The 17156-nt window shown below is 36.1% G+C and overlaps 1 protein-coding gene across 1 annotated transcript in view; it reads left to right on the top strand.

Moving 5' to 3' along the window:
- The window catches only part of LRBA (LPS-responsive vesicle trafficking, beach and anchor containing), a gene marked incomplete at its 3' end in the record, with an annotated part of 85887 nt that extends 69836 nt beyond the window's left edge, over positions 1-16051 (top strand). Inside the window, exons 22-25 of the mRNA XM_009575982.1 lie at positions 11873-12901; positions 13879-14054; positions 15315-15468; positions 15871-16051. Coding sequence (XP_009574277.1) covers positions 11873-12901; positions 13879-14054; positions 15315-15468; positions 15871-16051 — 1540 coding nt within the window. The remainder of the gene's footprint in view (positions 1-11872; positions 12902-13878; positions 14055-15314; positions 15469-15870) is intronic.
- Between the last annotated feature and the right edge of the window lie 1105 nt (positions 16052-17156).

Here is a 17156-nt window from a genome sequence, read left to right as displayed (position 1 = left end):
TATGAAATAATATCATTAAATAGTCACTTAGCTAAATGGAATCCAGGTGCAAAGGAACCAGGGCCAAATTTTAACCCTTACAGAGATTGCATTTTAGTTTTTGAAATATCCTTAATCTTCTTTTGTGTTGGGTCTGCAGTCTTTAAAAAACCTGTTTCTGCTCTTTCCCCCAAGATGCAGAGGGTATGGGTGGAGTAGATTGTATGATGGCAAGCTGTAGCCAAAGTAAAGATCCCTAATGTGCTTTTATAGAAACTGGCATAATTTAAAGCATTTCTGTGATTGCTGGGAATTGCTGGGGAACTGTCCTGGGGAAAGATGGAGAGGTGAGTGAAGGAAAACCACCTTTCTACCTCTGTTATACAGAGCTTTGGTGTATTGAATTTAAAAATTATCTGGCACATTATCTTATAAGCTGTAGTTCTACTCTTAGACTCTTTTTGTAAGATAATGTAATGTCGGAAATCTCATTTAAATAGCTTCTATGTCAAAATGATTATATGGATTTTTGGTCATTATCTTCAGTGACTTAATGTGGCTAATCAATGGTTTAGAGTTCATAGAGGAAAACCCAAGATTTTATTGTGATGCCACGGCCAAATGTTAAGGAAAAAGAACCCCAGTTTTAGAAAATACAAAAAAAATTGAGGTACAGATAATGTTACTTTTGTTGTTTTTGTTTTTGTTTTTTCCCAAAAGGCTGTATGTTTTTGCGCAACACCATAGTGAATGAGAAAATGACATGCTTCACTCTTTGTGTTTCTCAGTTTTGGTTCCTGGCATGCTGGCATAGTGAGGTATCCTTGATTGTAGAAGTAACTTCCTGTATCAGTTTTCCCAAGTCTAACTTTGTTGACTTTCTGGTCAATATGTAAGGACTGTTTCTTCCAACCTACTTCAGAGGAAGTTGAACAATGGCAAGGTTAGAAGTGTGTGAGAGCGGGCAGAGCTAGCAGCAGAGTGGTGTTGTAATTTTGAAGGAATCACAAAGGAGTTCCCTTTTTTGGACATTGGTGCTAGTATTATCCAGTTCCAGAAGCCTAAATGAAAATGATTAAACAACAAAAGCACCCAGAAACTAGCTTAACAGTAGTGATATGAATGATGACGCAATAGTCAAGGATTTTAAAATTGAATATATTCACCTTTGTTATGCATTTGCTGTTTGAACTTTGTTATAAATAATACATGCAATTTATGCAACTAGCAATTTAAAGTTAGATGATGTTTCATACCTATCTTTTAATTACATAAGCATAAATTGGGATAAATCACAAAAAAAGCTCTTTGTGGTATAACCTTACTAATCACTAGAAAATGTCCTTATAAACTGATACTAATTTCTGATTATAATGAATTATTAATCCCTCTAATTTTACTTACTTTGAATATTCTTATACCCTGTTATACCAATATTGAGATTCATATAGATTCACACATAACATAGTGTAGACATAATTCAGTGGGCAAATTGTTCGATGCTAAGTGCATCTCAGATGTTTTTGATTTCTAGCATGCTTTCAAAGTAATGTGGGAATTATGGGAACAGAAATATTTCCTTAACATTGCTAAGAGAATAACCAATTTGTGTTTTTATTATTTCATCTCTAATTGTATTGGGTTACTGCTTATTTTTCCTTTCTACAGCCCTTTGTGCCATTCTCGCCACTAATTTATAACACCATTCTACGATAAAGAACTAGTATATAAAGGACTAGTGTTACAGAATTGGATAGGTTTTGCAGAGCTACACATCAAGATACATGCAGCTGCTATAAAAAGCCAAAGAAACTCAATTGCAATTTTATTGTCCAGTTTGATAGATTTCCTGCCACCTTTGTAGCAGGGAAGCTGTTTGTCACTGTAACCCTCTCCTCCAACAGCTGCACAACGTTTTATAAGCAGCAACGGCTTTTCTAGCATAATTGCACTACATTGGTTTCCTTGCACTCAGAATTTAGAAGGTGTGTGTAATCTTTTTAAAGCCAAATTTCTTAATATTACTGATGTATTTTGCTCATTTCCATAGGTTTTTTTTTGTTTTGTTTTCCAAATATTAACACAGTGTATACAAAGGTGTTTAATCTGTGGCTTCTAGTTCAATAAAAATGTTAATGAAAAAATGAAATCGCAACTCAAGTTTGTTCTAACTGGCCAGTGCTGAATTTATGAAAGCATCTAAGAACTTGTTTTTTAAACATTGTAACCATGCTAGCTAGGCCTTAGATTTTATCAGTCTATCCATGTTACTTTGTAAAAGGGACCAATGATTTTGGGGTTAATAATCAGAAACAAGTAAAGAATGGTGGACAACTTGCCTTCTTGACCTTTCAGCTTCCCCAAGTTTTAAAAGAATGTAATGCTTTACACAGTATAATACACTCCTAAATTATCTGAATGTTTTAAACTACTGGAAAGAGCTAACATTTGCTAATTTCAGGCCCTTAAATATATTTTACTACTTAAAAGTTGCTTCATGTTACCCTGTGATTCAGTTAAAGAGAAGATATTTGGATAAATTCTGATTTTTTGTTTTTCTAATTTCTTTTTAGTAGCCCAAGAAATTTTCATTGACTAAGACTCAGAAATGTTAATATGTATAAGCTACAGTTTTATTGCTGTATAAGTGGAAATTGCTGTATAAGTGGAAAAATTTTGTTCATTGATCTGAATGGGAAGAAGTATAATCTGAAAACATCAGTATTGTGTCTTTAACATACAACGTATTTCTAAATAATTGTTAGTTTTCAGTCTAAGGAAGTACAGTTGTAATAAACATTGGTGCGTGTTAAGTGAATTTGTATGTTCCTTGGTGCCCTGCTCATTTAATACAGGAGGAAAAAAAAAAAAAGGTGTGCACAATGTTTACATGTGTTATGTTTGCCTGATTTTCATCACTGTCAGATGAGGGAAAATTGGCAAAAGCAGCAAAGATTAGGTGGTGGAGGAGTTAATATGTAGTGGCAATTTAAAAACTAATTTGCGGAGAAGTGAACATGGCTCAGTAGTTCTGGAAAGTAACAGGCTATCAGGAACTCTTGAGTCCAAATCCCATTGGCATTCATGAGTTATTGAGGACACTTTTGTCTCCATTTTTTTCTCCCTGTCTTGAAGAAGGTAGGGTCTCCCAAAGTGGTATGTGCAGGCATTTTTAGCTCTAGGGCATTTTGAAGGCTTCAGATGTTTTTCAGTCCTCTGAAAAGTGTGTCTGCATTGCCCTGAGGGGAAGCAGAGGTAGCTAGCCGAGAGGGTCGTTGTACTACTGCAGGTTTTTGGTTTTCAATTGTGCAATGCCCAATGTGTCAATGAAGCAAAGCTGGGGGAGATGCTAATTAAGTAGCACACTTGAAATGCTTAAATATGGGTTTCATTTTTGTGTTATAAATAGTTACTTATAAAAAATCATTGCTTATTCTAGATAGAATGATTCTCGGGGGGGGTCACCTGACTTATGGAGAGCAGAAGGAACTTGGAGACTAGAATGTGCAGCCTCCTTTAAAGCTGTGTACCCTCCAAGATGTGTGGTTATAATGCAATCCTTCACCTTTTCTAGGTGTTTCCTTGTTACAGCTTCTTTTGTAGTAGGTGCGTGAGAAGGCTTTTCCTAATCAATGCCTCTGAGAAGAAGAAAGTGTTTTCATTATTCAGCAGGCAGAATAGTCGGGAGGAGAGATCTGTACCACTAATGGGCTCTTATGCATGCAGCACATATGGGAGTTCCTCCATCTCATTATTCACTCAGTTTGAGTGAATGGAGTGTCATGAATGCTAAAATTTGACTACTTCAAACTGAAGGAAAAGTGTGAAATAGGGGATAGGCATAGAGTGAGCAAGGTAAACTCAGAATTTATGAAGCAGGAAAGAACAGGATCAGCTGGGTAGAGGAAGCCGCACAGAAGCCTTAAAAGAGTGTAATAGAGGTTTGCTACTTGTTGAGAAGTGCCAGAGGTCTCAAAAAGAAGAAATGCGGAAACATTTGCAGTGGAAAGAACGGATGCATAAAGAGGCAAACAGCTATGAGGTAGTTTTCTAAGCCTGAAGAGAGAGTGGATTCTCATCTCTATAACTTGGTATAAAAGTCATTGGAAGATGGGACCTGTGTCTGCAGCCTCAAGAATTGTTAGTGGGCTCACTTCTGTTGCTGCAGCGTTTGAGGCAAACCTCCTTCATACTTGCTGCTACCTGTGTTCGGGTTGTGGCTGTATTGTGGCTGTGGGGACTGAATTGGGCCTCTGGGCCATGAGTTGAAATGATGGATGTGGAGTCTCTGCTACAGGGCTGCCAACAACACATGAAGACATTGGAAAAGGATGGCCAAAGAGAGAAGTGCGATGGCCAAAGAGAGAAGACCTGTAGCTGGGTATTACGACAATGCAGAGTGGTAAACACTGAGTATAGTTACAACATATTTTTGTTAATAACTAAGATGTGCACAAGGCAGAATTTGACAGTCTACTGAACTGTAGGAATGGTAACAGGGATTGAGATAGAGAGGAAATACATACCTTGAGAGGATAATGTGCTCATGTCTTGCAATTTAAACAAATTAAAAGCAATTAGTGAAAATGAGCAAATACATGTTTGGTATGCTATTTCAATTTATTATTTTATGATGATGTAACAGTAAGCTATACCTTGACTTGATTTGAAAATGAAGCACTGCCAACATACACAAAATTATCTCTCAGATAAGCAAAGACTTTTACGAATTGACTAGTACTTGCTTTCTTATTCTAGAATTTATTTGCATGCATATTTTTTTCTCAAGCTGAGGAGAAAAAAGGCAAAAGTGTTGCTACTTAGATGAAAATGCAGGATGCAGGAACATGAAAATGTCTTGGTACAGTGGGTTTCATTCCTGCCCAGCCCCTTCTACCCGCCCCGTGTGTGTCAGTGAATGCTTTTCTGGTGGAAACTTAGACTCCTCCTAGAAACTTCTCATATGTAGTGTCCTGCATAATAGATGTTAATTTGCTTTTCTTAGCTTTCTTCTGTGAACCACTCAAGTAACCCAGAGATTCCTCGGGTCAGTGGGTTACAGACTGTAAGTCACTGTATGGTGTGCACAGTATCTTTGTATCTTTCACGTCACTGAACTGAAAATTAGGTTTGATGTCTTCAGATATTGGTGCCTCCCATCTAAACAGACCTGTTTTTGTTTGGAGATTAGTTTCCACTTTTGAACAGTTAGTGTTGCTAGAGGAGAAGTGGAAAAACAGGTCAATAAAGTCCTTGCTAAGATTTAAAAAGTTGTAACGCTTTCTGGAATTATGAAGAGTTTATTGATGGTGTGAGCAGCACAGGAGCTAGTTTGCCCTGAGCAGATTCTGTAAGGAAATAGCAATACTGTATAATTGTCTGACCTGTCTGGCAGACATTCCCTTCCTTTCTCTACTCTACAAAATAGCCCACCTGATAATGAAAAAAAAGACAAAATCTTAACGTATAGTTAAAATATTTTCCCTATGTTCTTTCATGCAAATGTCAATCATCTTAACCTTTTTCATTGCTGTATGCTAATTTTTATCCTTGGCAATTAGTAAATGTTGGATGTCAAATTAAGTTAAAATTAATGGCAGAGGGAAATGTTGCAGTTATTAACTCACAAGTGTCTTTAACTAGTAGTGCGTAGAGATGCATTCCAAGCACTGCAAACAGCTATGGATTAACCATCAAATGATGGTGAAGATTAATGATTGGCCTTTTAGCTCACTAATTTAGAACAATTTCTAGTAATTAATTTTGTATTATCAGCTTTAGAGTTGCAAATGCCTTAAGGAAAATAAAAAATGACTTGACTTAAGTACATTTAAGGTTCTTCGAGGTAACAGTTGTCTTGTAAATTGTTGCATGCTTGCAGTCCTAATGTTTAATCTTTAATACCTTTATATACTATCTGTCTACCTGTATTTAGTAATCATAATTTCTACTTCATTTTGCACTTTCATTGATACTGCTTTTGTTAACCTTAGGTGCTTTCTTTGTAGGATGTATTGTTTGGCTTTGTGAACTTGTGTGCTTCATAGATGCCATGTCATGCAACAGGAGTGTGGGGGAAGAATTGTCCAGTGCCTCCATTGTAGTACCACTATTTCTTGGTTTCCTGTCAAACCAAATTACGACTTAATATAGTGAGCAGAACTGCTTATACAGGCTTGTTGAAAAGTTGGATTTTACAAAGCAATATTTCTCGGATTTCTTTTCTTTTTTTACATAAATAAGAAAACCCCAAACTTGAAATGCATTTGAAAAATACTGTTTTAGATAGTCTGCGTAATTTTGTGCACTGCTATTTTAATTTTAATATTATTTAAAGAACAGTATTTAATACATTAAGTGTCATGAATTCTTTCTGATGCTTATGGTGGAGGTAGAAATTGCTATCCTTTTTAAGTGGATTTTGGGTTTTTTTGTAAGCGATGTTCTCCTGTAGTTCTGTACTGTCTGATTTTCTTTACCAGTGTGTCTCTCCTTGCAGTTTCTTGCATTGTTCTTAAATCAGTGTAGATTCTCATCAGATTGTGCTTGGATTTATTTGCCCATAAGTTTGCATTGCCCATCTGTAAAGATAAGTTGTCTGTATCCACTCTATTTTTTTTTTTTTTTTTTTTTTTAGTAGCAATTAACAGTCCTGAAGAGCACGGTTTGGTTTCCAGAGTGTTGCTCTGTAATGGCTTCCAAACCATTGTCTACTCCCTGTTTCAGATGAGACTGATTGTGAAATTATATTGCATCCCTGTACCATACATTGTATTTTTACCTGTTAACTATATCTGGGCAAAGATCAACTTGTTGCAAAGTTAGTTGCATCTCTAACCTATACAGTCAATAGAACTCATACATGTAGCTTTCTACAGTCTTAGTTGGAAAAAACAAAACTGCTCAGTTTGTAATTCATGATTCACATGTTAACGTTGAAAATGAATACAAATACCTATGGTGCCTATCTGACTTCAAGGTAGCACATGTAGGTTATCAGGAAAAACAAAGCATGCAACAGGAAACTCTTCTAAGAGACGAGAGAAAGTAGCATGGGAAGATTTTGAATAATGACTGAATAAGATAAGTATATATTGCTAATAAATACTGGGGGGCTTTGCTGAAACAGTGGCTAGTTTTTAGATAGAATTTGGTTTTGTGATTGTTTGGATTATAAAAAATAAGGAGTCTTAGATCTAGATGAACTTTTCTTCCAGCACTGAAATTTTAAGTGTCTTTAAAATTAAATGAGAAGTTATGATGTGAAAGGAAGAGCTTGGAGGCAGGGGGACTCCATTGTTGGCAAGGAAATAAGAACTTCAGCTTTTAAGAATAATTGAAATCTTGGCTATGTTTATTAATGAGGCAGTGAACTTGCTAATGAGGGGCCAGAAAATTTGGAGCTTTCAGTAACGTAATATGAAATATGACATACACATAACCATCTTGTAAGGATCACGGAGATGTGGTGGGATGGCTCCTGTGACTGGAGTGATGTAATGAAGGGATGCCAGCTGTTTAGGAAGTACAGACTGGGAAGATGAGGAATGGTTGTTGCCCTTTATGTGAGAGAGCATTTGGAGTGCATGGAGCTTTGCCTGGGGATGAATAAGGAGCCAACTGAGAGTTTCTGGATTAGGATTAAAGAGAGGACAGGTAAAGGTGACATTATAGTGGGCATCTGCTACAGGCCACCTGACCAGGAAGAACAAACAGATGAGGTCCTCTACAGACAGATAGGAGCAGCCTCATGTTTGTAGGCCCTGGCCCTCATGGGCCTCATACATGCTGGAGGGGCAGCACAGCAGGACTAAGCAATCTGGGAGGTTCCTTGAGTTCATTGACAACTTCTTCCTCCTCCAAGTGATAGAGGAGCCAACAAGGAGAGGTGTTTTGCTCTACCCTCATTCTCACCAACAATGTGAAGGAATGTGAAGGTCAAAGGCAGCTGTGGCTGCAGTGACCATGAGATGGTGGAGTTCAGGATCCTGAGGGGAGGGAGGAAAGTAAAAGCAAGCTGACAACCCTGAACTTATGGAGAATGGATTTTGACTTGTTTTCAAGCAAGGTTGGTTTAATGCTGTTAACAAGATGATAAATTTGGTTGGTAAGAGAAAATCTGAAGCTGCAACAGGCTTTTGTAAAGGGGATTGGCTTGGTAGCACACTAGAAAAAAGTCAGCGTTACAGAAGAGTACCTCACGGATTATACAAACTGAGATATAACTAACTGACCATTTCTCCAAAAGTAGTTGCCAGCACTGTCGAATGTGTTCGTGGAGTGGAAAGTGAGAAGCCATAAAGTAGGTTGCTTTTACTCCTGCATATGAGTTTAATGAGACTTACATTGGAATGAAGCATATGGATGTTCACTATATTAAAGATTTCTTGAAGAGCTGGAAAGGTTGCAGAAGGGTGTCACAGGAAGGATTCTAGTCCTTCAGAATGAAAGCTCATTCTTTTTAGATGGTCCTGATACATCTCCATCTTTTGGGCTTTTAAAAACATTGTTACAGTATGTTAAAGAAAACAAAACCTTGAAAACATGGTATTTCTTCCTCATTGAGGCATTTTTAATAACTCAGAAATGCAGACTAGAAATTAGTGACTAGAAATTGAAGCTGCTTTCAAAATCAAGAAGGATACCTTTTTTTTTTGTAGATGGTAGAGTAGATTTGGAACAAGTGATCCAGGGGAGATTTCACTTCTTGATTTCTAAAACCAATGCTGGACAACTTTCTGGATGCTGTCATCCAATTCATGTTGCTGGGTTTTTTTTAGGGAAGTGGGTTAAAATGAAGGGCTGGGCTAGATGATCTGATATTACTTTCTGGCTTTAACCTCAGTGATTCCTTGAAGTGCTAGGGGAAAGCAGCTGTAACAGAACTGATTATATGCTTTAGAATGCATTTAAAGTTGTATTCCTTGATGCTTGCAATTTACTTTAACTGGGTTGGTAATTTATCAAAGCACTTACGTAGCTAGGGCTGCCAAAACTTAGAACTTTGTTGCTGTTAAAGCTTGTTATGTTTTATAAGGACCAGTGTAAGCATCAAGTGTTGCTTGATCAAATTCTTGCAACACTGTGGATGTGCTCTTTTTGCAAGGTGGATTTATTAACTGCCAGCTCTGCAAAACATCTCTATGATTCGTTCCATTAAGATTGAATTGTTGTTGTTACTGAACATGTTCTGTGAGTCATGTACTACTCTCCATTGCATTCAAGTTTGAGCACTGAAGAAAATCATGTTTTGTAACAGGTCCCTCCAGCCACTCTCTTGTGATCATCTTAGTGTCATCGTGCCTATCCCCATTTGCACTGGGGAGAGATGGCACCAGCAGTAATAGAATTTTACATACGTGTCGCTATCATTTGTTCCTTTCCACAAAAAAAAAAAACAAAAAAAAAACCAAAAAAACCCAAAAAAAAGTGCCATCTTCATCTTCATCTTGCTTTGCCTTGGTTCAAGGGAACTAGCGAAATAAGATTTTGAGGCTAGACCTGAGACTTGTTCAACAGTTTTGGAAGCAGTACATAACCAGAGTAGAACCCAGGTCTCATACTCGGAAGTAGCTTAACAGTGTTAAAAAAGTAAGTATACAGTATAGCTAAAACCTGCAAACACTTTTGAGGAATCATTTTTCCCATGTGTTTTTCAAAATGAATGTTGCAATAACAAGTCTGATTCTGGAAGACAGAAATGAGTAAAGGTAGCTATGTTATCACAGATCTGTTAGAGCTCTACTTGCATTGCGTAGATAACATGTATACATATTGTGGGTCAGTGTACTTTCTGGGAAGTACATGTGATAAGTTTTGTTGAAATAAACCAACAATACTTTTATTTGTTGAATGTCTCTTTAGTACTTGTTGAAATAAAACTTTTTAGTAGTTTTGGAAATGGAGGAAGAAACAGGGAGAGAGAGAAGAGGGAAAGCTAGCTGGAGATAAGCTCAAGTTGTCAGGATTTCTTCTTCAGAAAATTAATGATTTGACCAGAAGTAGCAGCTTTGCCTAATCATGTTTTTGAAAACAAATTAAAAGTGCAAGGGGGAGCTTATTAGCATGATCTATTTTGGGTTGCTTTTGACATCCTGGCTGTAGTACAGTTCAGGAAGGAAGTATTTCTAAAATAATAATGCCCCTCACACACTCTGTTTAGCAATACCCTATAATCAAATATTTTATAGATCCATTGTGGCAGATGGATGAACTTTCAGTCATTTGTAATCATTCACACTTTTTTGTTTGTACATAACTGATTTAAAACTAGTACAGGAAGACTTTGGTTTTTTTTAGAATAGGAGGAGGAAGTATCCCAGTTCTATTGCTAGAAACTCAAGTTTCAATTAAATCAACTTGAACAAATAACATGCTCAGGTCGTGTTAGAATAGTACACTGCTCCTACAGTACTTTAATTTATATTTGATTGATGGAGAAATTAGTATGTTAAAAAGCTAATGTTGACAACACAACCTGCCAAGAATATTCCTTTTTACCTTTGTTCCTTCTTTGCTCCTCTCTGATTTGTAACTATAATTTCTAGTACCTTTTTAACATGTCAAGTTAGTTTTTGACTTACATGTATCGTCTTAAGAGAAAATATTCCTACTGACTAATCATCACTTTGAATACCATGTAGATGTAATTTTTAGATGAGATCCAAATGAATGAGTACAGTATTTAAGAGAATAAGAAAATGTGCATTCATATATTTAGTAAAATGTACTGCTCTGGTTTGTCTATGGAAAATGTTTAAGATAAAGAAAATGGTTTAAAAAAAAATAAACCCCTCAGCTGCAGCTTGTATGTTGAGAAAATTTTGAGAACTAAGCTTACAGATAAATAAACACTTCTGTTATAGAAGATAAATCTAAATCCTACGTAGAAAGGTATGGATAAACTAAATTGAATGACAGTGTAATAATAACTTCAGTTAGTCTAGTGAGATTTTCTTTCAACACACAGCTATTTATTTGGGCAAATTAGTTTTATCAGTATGTATATAAAGAATTTTTCTATCTGGAATCTTCTTTTATATACCTAAAAACAATAGTAATTTTTTTTCAGCTCATCCATAGGAAGGTCTTCTCACTTTAATCAGATTGTGTAGCTGTTCTCGTGCCTTTTAGACTGGGTGAATAGCATTCACCAGAGGAAAAGTCCTCTGGAGAATTTTAGGTATCATTTGGAGATTCCCAGGATTTTGGCTTTGTTACATGCTCCTCTCTGCTCTGACTTTGTGGCATTGTATTTTTTTTAATGTAAATTTCTCAAAAGTTTATTTATCTTTGTGGATTGTTGAGCATACTCAAGGTGCTAAAATGATGTGAAAGGTCAGCTACAGTAAGTGCCTCTGCTACTTGTCACAGTGTCCCCCCTTACAAAAAAATTGTCAGCTATCTCAAATTTAGTAATTCTCTGGATGTTACGCTGTTGCATTTTTGTCTGCATCCTATACAGTTACATGAATGCACGTAGCACAGATAACTCTATTTACAGATGACTGTAATTAGCCTAGGAAATAATGGAAGTGTTAACTATAAATATTAAACTTTAAACATTTTCACTTCTTTTACTAGAAATAGTCTTTAAAACTCTGAGTACTTCTAGTAAACATTTAATTTCCTGTCCTTAGGATCAGTCTAGGATTTTTTTACTCTGGTGTTACTTTTTTTTTTTCTTTTCTTTCTTTTGGCCAGGAATAACAGGTACGCTCAACTTCCTCTCAGTTGAAGTGATCTCCAATTTGAAATTATTTTTTTATCATGAGGACAGTATCCAATATAAATTTGTAGTATAACTTTGTGATTTGGGCAATGATTTTGGTTTTTTTGAGAGAAAAGTCATTAATAAATAATTTTTAATGTGCTTTCAACTCTGTTCTTTTAGGTAACTTTTGAAATGCACAAAGAGAGTCTTTCTCAAATGTACAGGGAGTACCAAGGGAAAGGAGGTGAAGGGAGTGGAATATGTTCTTCAACTCCAATTAGAACAATCTCTGGAGTTACCAAAGAAGCTGAAACCGAGGGAAAGCAACAATGTTTGGACTTAAAAGAAGATGCTACTGCTCCTTCCTGCATTATTGATGATATGGAGTGCAGTACTGAAAAAAAAGAGACAAATACCGTATCAGATGTTGAACAACAAACTCATTCAGTGTCTAAGTATAGGGAGGAGTTAGAGGGGGGAGACAGGGAGACTACAGAGGGTTTAAAAGCAGTGTCTTGTGCAGAATTTTCTCCAGAACCAGAAGCAATAAAGCCCAGTGTTTCAGAAATTAGTACTGGAATAGCTGAAGCAATTGAAGATTCTCTGAGCAAAGCTGACGAACTTGTGGAAGAAACAGTAGCTGTCACTACTGCTTCTTTAGCAATGGAAACTACTTTGGAAAGAGAAACTCCTGAAAGTCCAGGAAGACTGGAAAAATCAACAGTAGAGGTGGAAGATGAAGATGACTTTGTTGATTTGAAAGAGGAAAGTAGTATGTCTTTACCTTCAGAAGAGTTTGCAGAAACGAACAAGGAACGTAGCTGTAATGAAAGCAAAGTGACAAAGCAGGAAAAAGCAGTAGAGAAGCAACCTGAATCTGTGCTTTTAAAATCCGAAGATACTGAAGGTGTGGATGGGAAAAAACAAGAACTGACTTCTTTACCGGAAACAGTGAGTTCTGCAGTTCAAGAAGTAGTGACTCAACCGGATTCAGAAGGGAAAAAGAAGCTGGAGGAAGAAAAGATTCTTTTTAGTGAAACCAAAACAGCTGAAGAAAATGCAAATGCACATGTATCAGAGCCTGCTGGAGCCTCTGACAAAAGAATTGCCAAGCTTGATGTTTCTAGTGTTGCATCAGATACAGAAAAACTGGAACTGAAAGCTAACACATGTCTAGAAGCACCTCTTCCCCCCAGATCCATACCTGAGGTAAATTCTACCTATTCTTCATCCATCTAGCTTAAAAATAAAAGGAAGTTCTTATTTTATGAGATTTTTGAAAAAGTATGCCCATACACATTTTGAAATTTGTGTACTGAGAAGTCTCTAAGATTTTATTCTTTATACATCCACTTACGGATACTGATGGAGACTAAGTATTTGGCTAGATGGATACTTCATCTGTGTTGGTACTTCTGTTGTTAAGTTTGAAGAATTGAAAGAAACATTTATATATTTTGAGAGGATTTTATCTAGAATTTCTTCTGCTCCCTTACTCAACCTCCCTTTTCCTCTTTTCAATCTGGTCTCGTATAATCTCAACTCTTATAATTATAGAGAACATTGCTTGTGCAGAAAATAATAGCACTAAGTTTCTTTCACATCCTGATGGAACTTGTGAAAATGTTTTTTACTCTAGCTACTTTGCATGAGGTACCAAAAAAACCAAAATATATATATTTGAAACTATAAAATTTGATAGGATTGTCTACCTTTTTTGTGCAATTGTAATTTAAAACTGGGCTTCTGTTGCATGCTGCAGTGCTCCACCCCTCTAGTCTTTAGTTTCTAACTCAGCTTTTCATGGTTAAATGGTCATGTATCTGAGTACTTCCCTTCTGCAGAGATACCTGCTAATGGATGCTCTTCATTCTGCACCATTCTTCCTTAAAGGAGGAAAAACACTGTCTACAGCAACATATACTCCCCCTGTGGTAAGGTTGGGTTGCTGCTTGTGTATGCCTAGACTGACAGGTGTGGTAGTGCAGCTGTAGACTAGTTCGTAGGTTTGGTATATCCAGGAAATAGCATTTGTGTAATAGTTTTAGCTTTATTTGTAACCGTGTACACAGTCTAAACTCATTGAATATCTAAAATCTCATCTATTAAATGCATTTCAGTGTATGCCATGGAAACTAATAATCAGAGTGTGGGGTTGTTTTTTTATCTGCAAACTGTGTATTCAGACCTCAAGGCAGCAAGATTCTTCAGGACAAGAGCTAACTGCTACATCAGATGGGCAGAGAAGAGACTCTAGGTCAACTGTGTTCCGTATTCCTGAGTTTAAGTGGTCACTGATGCATCAGCGCTTGCTCACAGACTTACTCTTTTCCATAGAAACAGATATACAGATGTGGAGAAGGTAAATTTCTATGCTTTATATGGAATGATCTAGACTGGCATTTCAATTATAATTAACTTGAGATTTTGTTGAAACTGCATCAGAGTCACTGTTTGACTTTGAATTTTGCACATCTGGTATTTTACTTATTCAATAGCCTTACTTATTTTGTGACCTATACCCAAATATTCTCAGATTTTTTTTAAGACTCTTTACAGACATGTGTATTGGTTGAGGGCCTGCACATATATTTTGACTGAAATCCTGGCTACATTTAAGTCAATGGCAGTCTTGCTGTTGATTTTTATTGGACCATGATTTTCATGTTCCTAATGTATGTAGAGTCCTGAATCTTTTATTAGTATCTAAATATGGACTAAAAAAAAAAAAAATCTGTCCCAATTAGTATTTATTACTTCTGCATTTACACACACTATGTGGCTGCTTTGATAGGGTTCTGTGAACACAGATGTTCTAGGCATTTAAAAATTAACTTGTAACAGGGATCTGGAATGTAATCATCAAGATGAATTTAGTAAAAATGGAAACTTTGAAAACAGTGGTAATTCTGCATTTTAAGGTTAAAATTAAATAACTTAAATAAGAGTGGTGTCTATTATTAGCTTGTAGTAGCGAATGTCAAATTTAAATTCAACCATAGCTGTACTGACCCCATCAAAAGGAATGTAAGGATGAAGAAATAGAGTATTTAAATGATTAAAACAATTTAAACTGAGGAGAATTTTTGTCTGACTATAATTTTTAGGATGTGAATAAATTAGCCTCTCAGGAGATCATCAGATGTAGCTAAAATATATTTTTAGTTTAGGTTCTGTTTTGAAAATCTACTTCCATGTTTAACAGGATTTAAGTTTTTGTGTTTTGTTGATTTTTAGTTTCTCTGAGAAGCCTGTAGTATTTGCTTTATTTTTCCAAAGATTTAAGTTCAAATCTAGTTCACACTTCCAGGAAACTTTGTTGTATTGCCTGATACAGTGACTTTTTCTATAGCAAGTAATCGTAGACCAGCCTATAATATATCTTCGTCCAAATGATGATTAACACACATCTCGATGTTTTTAACAAGCTATGATCTGGAGAGGTTTAAGAACAGAAAGAAACGGTAGTTTTAGATTTAGATTAAGATACATCAGTTGACCCTTAGGGTCATGTGATATTTGCTGCCCCACTGCTAACTGTCTGGTTTTAGTTTTATGAAAGCATAAAGATGCTAAAATGCCACAAAACTAAAGCTGTATTCTGAATGGTTTTTTTGGACAGCCATTCTACAAAAACTGTGATGGACTTTGTGAATAGCAGTGACAATGTCATATTTGTGCACAACACAATTCACCTCATCTCTCAAGTGATGGACAACATGATCATGGCTTGTGGTGGTATATTGCCATTGCTTTCTGCTGCCACATCCGCTACTGTAAGAAAATTCATTTTTTTTTGAAAATCTATCTCTTGTGGGAGGATGCCTTTCTTATAATTAACTATTATATCTGTCCTTTCGGGAGACAGGAATGCGTGTGGGATATTTCCACAAGCATCTCTCTCCTCCCTTTGCTACCTCCATGCTTTCCCCAAGACAAATCGGGTGCCTGCCCTCTTTGCCTGAACACATAAAAAGAAGTTGCCTAGCTTCATTGTCCCACGATGGTCCGGAAGGGGATTAAATCCCAATACTAATGATTGTTCCTAGAGTATGACTAATTACTACTTTCGAATGTGACTGAAAATGGACTTCCAGCATACATTTTTCTTCATTTAAATTATAGAAATACCACCTTTGTGAGGAAGTAAATGTTGCTTTCAATTTTTCTCTGTGTAGCATGAATTGGAGAATATTGAGCCAACTCAAGGACTTTCAGTAGAAGCATCTTTAACATTTCTACAGAGATTAATCAACCTTGTGGATGTGCTAATTTTTGCAAGCTCTCTTGGTTTCACTGAAATTGAGTCTGAGAAAAATATGTCATCAGGAGGAATTCTGCGACAATCTCTTCGTCTAGGTAAGCAAATAAAACCACTTAATGAGCATAGGAGCTTGCTGTTACTAAATAGTTAGAAATTGTTAGCTTTATTTGTTTTTTCTGTCCTTTTTTTGTTAAACCAAGATTAAATTTAGTCAAAGAAGCATTGGGATCTTTTACTATTTTACTATTACTGTATTCTGCAATGCATATACATGGGGTTCTTTTCCTCTTTAAAAAGTTCAAATAAAATAGATAAGTAAGTTTGGTAGCCTGACTGTTGTGGATGCATGTTTTCATTTTTATCCATGAAGATATTTCTTTTGCCAAAGTTCCCCAATTGTCAAGGCTGAGAATATAGCAGCTTTAAGAAAAAAAAATCTTGTACTATATAGAAAAACATGAAGCTTTACAATACATAGAAAAGAGGTTTCAATCTTGAGGTCAATAGATGAAGGTATGGTGAAAACTAGAGATGTAAATTTCTAAAGAGTAGGGTTCAAATCGGGCAGTAGTTGTATGCAGTATTATAGTATGTTTGCATCAAATTGGATTGAAAGAAAGTCATTACCTAAAAAAGTAATGACTATTCTGGAAATGAGAACTTACAAGGTCATAACTGGGTTCAATTAGTTAATACAGGAGGAGAGTATTCATGCTAGTTGCATGCTGTAAGACTTTTTGTAATGAAAAGTTTAATTTGCATGAGTGCCAGAGCAGCTCAGAGCCTCAACAGTAACTAGCCTTCCTCTCCCTTTCTAGGCAATTAAAACTTTGTGCAGGTAGAACAAGATTTATGGGATGCAAACAGGTATAGAGGTGGGGTAGTTCTTTTTTCCTTTGAAAATAATATTAGAAGATGAAACAGGTACAACTGTGAAGCTAAAAAAATATATCGTGTAACTTCGGAACATTTAGTTCAAGAGTAACAGAGCATTGTGAAGCAAACATTGTCATTTGTTTCACTAGTGTATCACTTGCCTTTCTTCCTTGCTAGTCTGTGAAATTTAGCTCTTTACCCTTCCTGCCCCATGGTTGTATGCATGGTAAAATTTCAATGAGGGATGCTAACTTATTCACTTTGAAGTATCCATTAGATATAGGATATATGTTGTAATAGTTTAGTATTAATTATTATTTATAA

This window comes from Fulmarus glacialis, unplaced genomic scaffold (genome assembly GCF_000690835.1).
Source record: "Fulmarus glacialis isolate BGI_N327 unplaced genomic scaffold, ASM69083v1 scaffold884, whole genome shotgun sequence".
Classification (NCBI taxonomy): domain Eukaryota; kingdom Metazoa; phylum Chordata; class Aves; order Procellariiformes; family Procellariidae; genus Fulmarus; species Fulmarus glacialis.
This window is presented reverse-complemented; position numbering and strand designations above follow the sequence as displayed.